This window comes from Condylura cristata, unplaced genomic scaffold (genome assembly GCF_000260355.1).
Source record: "Condylura cristata isolate star-nosed mole 26May11 unplaced genomic scaffold, ConCri1.0 scaffold00001, whole genome shotgun sequence".
In the NCBI taxonomy this organism is placed as follows: Eukaryota; Metazoa; Chordata; class Mammalia; order Eulipotyphla; family Talpidae; genus Condylura; species Condylura cristata.
This window is the reverse complement of record NW_004567102.1, coordinates 34,349,317-34,356,465: the sequence shown is the minus strand read 5'-3', so window position 1 is coordinate 34,356,465 and position 7,149 is coordinate 34,349,317. Positions and strand designations below refer to the sequence as shown.

At 37.3% G+C, this 7,149-nt stretch overlaps 1 protein-coding gene across 2 annotated transcripts in view; it reads left to right on the top strand.

Moving 5' to 3' along the window:
* Positions 1–7,149, top strand: part of PGM3 (phosphoglucomutase 3) — a 27,830-nt gene that overhangs the window by 19,167 nt on the left and 1,514 nt on the right. For both annotated transcript variants that reach the window (XM_012721305.1, XM_004674056.2), the window contains exons 8-11: positions 321–404; positions 4,438–4,536; positions 5,834–5,947; positions 6,712–6,834. In XM_012721305.1, the coding sequence (XP_012576759.1) occupies positions 321–404; positions 4,438–4,536; positions 5,834–5,947; positions 6,712–6,834 (420 nt within the window). The remainder of the gene's footprint in view (positions 1–320; positions 405–4,437; positions 4,537–5,833; positions 5,948–6,711; positions 6,835–7,149) is intronic.

Genomic DNA, 7,149 nt, shown 5'->3' with positions numbered 1-7,149 from the left:
GGGAGCAGCGGGTGGGTCAGGAGAGGTCTGCCTCGCCATGTGGATCACCTCCCGGGTAGGCGGGAATCGAACTCATGTGGAAGTGGCTTAAGCTTCTCAGTGCTGTGCTTCAACCCGCTGCACCACCAGGGAGGGCCTTATAAAGGATTATAAAGCTCAAAAGTACTTATCCTTTTGTTCTGGTATACATGTAAATGTTTAGTGAATTATTGCATCAACTAAGACACTGCTGAACTGACTGATAATTTAAATTTTGAAACTCATGTTTGCTTTGTAGTGTCTTTTCTTTTGATTAAGTAATTATCGTGGTTTTTGTCTAGATTGGAGAAAATTTGAATATTGGTGTTATACAAACTGCATATGCAAATGGAAGTTCAACAAGATATCTTGAAGAAGTTATGAAGGTATTGACCAATTTTTTTTTGGTAGTTTCTTAATTATATTTAAGTTACTTCTGTGTGAAAAATAATATCCTCAAAATAGGTTGTATATGAAATTCTACTTATCTATATAAAGGTTGATAGACATAAGTAAAATATTAAATTGTTGCAAATGCAAAAAGGGAAACTCCTCCCACCCTCCTTATTCTTTACCAAGTTTACTTTAGAAAGTAAAAAATTCTTTCTAAAGTAATTCTTGTAAATTCTTTCTTTTCCCCTTTATAATGAATGTGAATCTTTTCAAGAGCTTAAACATTCAACTTAAAGCTCAGGAATGCTTTTTTAATAAAACTGCCAGAGTATCTCTTTGAATTGTAAACATCTAGGAACATAGTCATTTATCTTCTGATATCCGGGGAGTTTAAAATTGATGTCTGGCTCCAAGTTATGACTATCTGCTAATCATAGAAATATAAGAAGTTTAATTATTCCTTTGGGTAAAGACAATTAGCTAACACCATTGGCCCCCTAAATATCAAGTAAATGTAGGAAAAAGTACTTTTGACAAATGGTGCAGTGAAGTCTTGTTAAAGACAAGGCTGATGGAATAGGTTTGCCCATAGGGTTTTGCAGTGAGGGAAGATTGGGTTCAACTCATACAAATGGGTCTTATACTAAGGAACAGAGTGTTGGGGACGGGAACTAGTGGATGGAAAATTACTTGGAGGAATCTTCAGAGCTCAAGAAGGATTCTGCTAACCCAACCTAACAGTGTTTTTGCTAAGGGCAGGCCAGTGATCATTATTACTTGGGCAATGGTGGGAAGATGAGGATTCTGATCAGCTCTTGAGGATGGTGATTCTGGGTAAGCTGATATAGGATTCTTGCTAAAATTGGTTTCCTGGAGACAGGGAAGGAACCCAAGTAAAGTTTTGTTAAGGAGAGAATCATCAGTTGTACAGTAAGGTGAGATTTCTTCCTGGCTTTGCAGTCTTTTGGCAGATTGCCTGTGATGTGTATTAAACTGTAGCTTATGTGTATGCATTAATAAAATTATATCCTTGTTGTGAAGTTTCCTGGGTGGGATGTTGTGTTTCCAATTATTTCCCTATTGTCTGTGCCATACTATTTGCTCTGATAATTGGAGAGTTTGTGGCTAAAATTGCCTTTTACTTTTTTTCTCACCAGCTAGTGGTCCATTCACATTCACCATTTGTGTATTTGTTTTCAGATTCCTGCACTTCACTAGTTTTTGTCACCTCTCCATTCTTAAAGTAGGAATTGCAGAGTGGATTCCTGCGGGACCTGGAGAGGTGAAGTGAATGATGAGTAGAGTGGGTTGGATAGGTAAGGATAGCCATGCCAGCTAATGTCACCTTTAGTCAGTCTCTAAAAGAAGTTGGAAGACTGTATCTTCATGTGAATTTCATACTTTTTAAGTCTTGGCAAATGATTCAAAATCTAAAAGAAATAATGAGCCAAACATGTCTGGTGATGCTTGGCTACAGGAAATGCACTTACATTGACACCATCTAGGCTCAGCTGCCTACTTTTCACATGAATTCTCAGTTCTTGGGTTATTATTGTTTTAGTGTTTTAGTTCTTATTTTCAGTCCTGAAATTTTCTCTTGGACAAATTATACTCTTAAACAAAACACATCAGAAACTGTTAATTTCTCTTTTCATTGTCCTTTAAAATATTTTTAGTCCATCATTCCTAGGTCTCCGAAATCCAATCAGATACTGGTATTATGTGATCTCTTGTAGTTGTACTCAGTCTTCCCTTAATCATCTTTAAATCTTCCTCAGATCCATCCAAGACTTTTGAGACCAACTGTTGCTAATAAATGTCCGTAATTACTTAGAATTTATCCTAGAAACCCAGTAACTTTTTTTTTTTAAAAAAACACCTTTTGATCCCCTTCACCCATTTTTACCTGTCCTCTAACCAGTCTGTTCTTTGCATCCATGAGCTATTTTTTAATTTTAGATTCCATGTATCAAGGATCATGCAGTGTTTTTCTCAAATTTATTTCACTTAGAATAATACCCTCACATTCCATCTGTTATTTTCACATGAAGATTTCATCTTTTTAGTAGCTGAGTAATATTCCATTATATATATATATATATATATATATATATATATATATATGTACATACATATACACACACACACATATATATACATATATACCCATATATATATACACACACATATATACACACACACATATATATATAATACATATATTCTCTCTACATATATATAGTCATGTTGTTGCTTAACTTGGGCATACATTCTGAAAAATGGTGATTTCCTCATTGTATGAACACTGAGTGTCATTTCACAACCTAGGTGTGTACAGCCTGCTACATACCCAGGCTGTGAGTGTAATCTACTGGGTCCTGTAGGCAGCCTTTTGTTGGCTAAAATGTTGAACGACCACAATTTCTTTATCCATCCACTGATTCATGAACACTTAGGTTCCATAACGTGTTCCAGAGAGACTTACTGGGGTTAAGGGTGAGGACCTAAGGTTAGGTGGACTCACTTTTTATTGGTGAATTAAAATGTAAGAATGGAAAGTTCAAAGCACAGAAAGGGGGGAAAACCCAAAAACTAGTGTCTTTAAACTGATCAGGTAATGAAATCAAGAGTTCTAAAACAAAGGACTGGAAGAGGTGGTGGGATGAAAGGCACCTCAGCTCTTCATCTAGTTCTGCGATTGGTGTGTTGATTGGAGTTAGTAGTCTTTGAAGTGGATGCCTAGGCAATCATTGTCAGGCACTTGTAGAACAAAAGATCAGGGTTCCCACTAAATCAGGCCTCTAACTACTGTTGTTTCCCATACTGGTTGCACCATTTGACATTCACACCATTGTTGTAGAAGGGCTTTTCCTCCACATCTATAGAGCACTTGCTACTGGTTTTTTTGATAGTCTTTCCAGTAAGTGTGAGGGTATATTCCCATTGTGGTTTCGGTTTTCATTACACTGAATGATGTTGAACCTCTTATACCTTTTGGTTGGCTGGAAAATACCAAGTTTAAGTCTTCTCCCATTTTTTTTTTTTAAAGATTTATTTATTTATTTGTGCATACAGAACTGGGGTATAGGCCAGAGGCTCAGGGGCTGTGAGAGGCTTCACCAGAGACAGAGTGGGGAGCAGAACAGGCAGATCGACCAAGTACACTGCTGAGGGGAGCAGCGGGCGGGTCAGGAGAGGTCTGGCTCGCCATGTGGTCACCTCCGGGGCAGGCGGGAATCGAACTCATGCGGAAGTGGCTTCAGATTCTCAGTGCTGTGCTTTAACCCGCTGCGTCACCAGGGAGGGCCAAGTCTTCTCCCATTTTTAATTGGTGCATGCTTTTGCTGTTAATTCAGATGAGTTGTTTATGTATTTGGATATTAAGCCTTTGTCAGCTTATTTACAAATTTAATAGGTTGTCTTTAATTTTTTAAATTTTCCTTTGTTATGCAGCAGCTTTCTGGTTTGATGTAGTCCCATTTATTTTTGCTTTTGATGTTAGATTTCAGAAAATCGTTACTAAGACCTGCTCCAACGAGCTTATTGCCGTTTTCGTCTGAGTTTTACGGTTTCAGATCTTACATTTAATATCTTTGCATGGTGCAAGATAGGGGTCTCTTCCTTTTAGCCTTCTAAATAGTGTTAAATAGTCCCATGGGCCAAACTAGCCCACCACCTTGGAGTACAGCCATGGCTCCCTTGTTTGTGCATTTTCTTGACTATTTAGATTGTAATGATAGAATTGAGCTATTGAGTCATTCTCCACTCTGTAGCTAATTTGAATTTTCTAAAACAATTCAATCATGTCACTTCTAAAATGTCATCTTACATTTCTCAAAAGGGACTCTTATCTCTGCTTGTCACTTGCCTGTGCACTTCTACATTGTCTCCCCTCCCGGCCAAGTAACAGAAGTTTCTTAATTGCTTTAATTGCCTTCCTCCCTAGACGAAGCGCAGGTTTTACCTGTTATTTCTAATTTCAGAGTAAATACTTGCCAATTGAATAATATTGTGTTCATGTTATAGGTACCTGTCTATTGTACTAAAACTGGTGTAAAACATTTGCACCACAAGGCACGAGAGTTTGACATTGGGGTTTATTTTGAAGCAAATGGGCATGGCACGGTAAGTCCGACTTCACTGGTATTTTCTTTGATGGAAATTTTGTATCTGGCTATCAATATGTAATGTTACTTTTTGTTGAAATGATGGGTAGGAGAGTGGACTGTTTGGTTAACTTAATATTCTCTTAGGTATTGTGAAGCTGGTTCTTAGATTGTGGTCTGTCCTTGAGTGTGAAGAAACATACTAATTTGTTATAATAGTTTCATTAAAAAATGTGCAGATATTTAATTTTCTTAGTACATAATATGTCTACATTATTTCCCTTAAAAATTGGCTATAGTGATAAAAGGAAAGGTTAGTAACTGGTAAATTGAAAGTTTGAGAATTAAGTCTTAAAAGGAGTTTGAAGTAATTGGCCATAGCATATAAAATTTTATGTTCTCTTAGCAGACAGAATGTTCTAAGTTTTTTTATTGAGATGTAATTCACATACCAGAAAATATACTACTTATATTCATTATTTAATATTTAAATGGTTTTGTTTACATAGGTTCAGAATTTTTCATTTTAAAAGGCTTTTCATACCTTACCACATTCATAGTGGACTGGAGGTGGCCAACAGAAAATGTTACCTAGGTCAAATAATTTTCTTCATTGATTTAAGAATTGAGTTCTAGAGGTCAGGAATATAAGAAAGTAAGTGCAATTAAAATATAACCTAGTGCAGGGTTTGGTAAGATTTTATAAGAGATCAGATAATATTCTGGACATCATAAAACATAAGATCTCTCTTCTCAACTCTACTGGTTTGTAGGGTGAGTACATGAATATAACTTTGTTGTAACACATTGCCAGTCTTAGTTTGTCAAAAAATATGTATTCTAGCAAGTACTGAATATAACAGTGCTGTTCCTTCTCTATATTGGGCCTTTGTGTCATAGGCAACACATTTCAGAATGACAGGAATCTTGAAGAAAATGATATATATCCATGCCATTATTTGCCAGAGTAGAATTCCAGTGAACCTTCTTTCTACTTTAGCTTTTATTTAAAAGGTAGGACAGTTAAACTAAATGGATACAGATAGGCTGAAGGGGCCTAGTTGCACAGAATTGATGGAGCTGGATGAGAGGCAAACAACAAACTCCTGGTATACATTCACTTTTGTGAAGGTGGTATTTTGTAATCAGTTTTATAATCCTTCCCTCCACCCCCTCAAGTATGCAGAGGCACCCATTCCCTTCCTCAGTTTCTCCAGATTGATCAAGACTTTCAAAAGTAATGTAGCTATGTTGATAGTACTGGGCCTGTTGGACTTACTGGATTGTGTTTAGTGATTTTATATGTTCCATTGCAGGTACTATTTAGTAAAGCTGCTGAAACAAAGATAAGGCAACTAGCAAAAGACCTAGAAGATAATAAAAGGAAAGCTGCTAAGATGCTTGAAAACATCATTGACTTGATTAACCAGGTCAGAGGCAGGTTCTCGATCACTTCCACATTACTCAGAATGTAGGCCGGGTAGTGTGCTGTCTCCAGAGTTAGGGGGAAGGCCTAGTGGGTGCCTGGTGCAGTGGTATGTACAGTGGGGATGTGCTTCTCTCCCCATACATTCTGCGATGAGAGCACTAATGAGTAGCTTAGAGTCAACAAATTGACCTACTTAGTGTGTTTGTGAATATATATGGCCAAATTTTTTTTTAAACCAACCTTTTTGAGGAAATTCAAGAGAAGTAACTGGCATTTCTGACAGAATATACACATACAAGTATGCCAGATAGTTGGGTTGGAAGACAGTGTGGGGGCAGTAGTGACAACTGTGAGCTTCTGCCACATTGGGCATGTCACAGCACTCATGTAACCCTTGTGGTAACACAGGCATTAGCTGCAGTTGCTCTGCTTACAAGCAGACAAAACCTTATACCAAAAGTCCTAATTTCTCCACTTTTCAGTGAATGAAGCCTTTTTGGTGTATTTCAAAGGTGATCTAATTGTAACAAAAGATTTGACTGTTAGGTAGATAACTTCAGGAGTTATCTGGTCTGATCTCATTTATCGACAAGGAAGACAAGTTTCCACATAGCTATTTTGTCTTCCCTATATTCATCCACACAACCAGTGCTGCTTGAGGGGAGGGGGAAGCACAGGATTCGGACTGCTCTCCTCACATAGACTGCATTCGTATTCAAGCTTTGTTTCTATTAGAGTGGTTTCTTCTGTGTTTCCCTTTTATAGGCAGCTGGTGATGCTATTTCTGACATGCTGGTGATTGAGGCAATCCTGGCGCTCAAGGGACTGACTATACAACAGTGGGATGCATTCTACACGGACCTTCCACAGAGACAGGTCAAAGTTAAGGTGTGAGCAGGATTTTAAAATTCTTTTCAAAAATTAAGTAAAACCCAAATGTGTCATACTTCATGAGGTATTAATTTCTTACAACTTTACAGGATAGTCCTTAGCCATTCTATTGTTTGAGACATAATATTTCCCACATTATTTTGAAACAGATCCCAGATAGCCCAGTCATTTTTACTGAAAGTATTTTCTTTACTGGTTTGTTTGCCGACAGAATCTGTGAAAAGATAAAAATAGTGGTGTTTGCAGAAGTGCTAATTGTTCAGATTTAGAGGCGAGCTTACCATGACCACCTTACCTTCTTTATACTTAAAA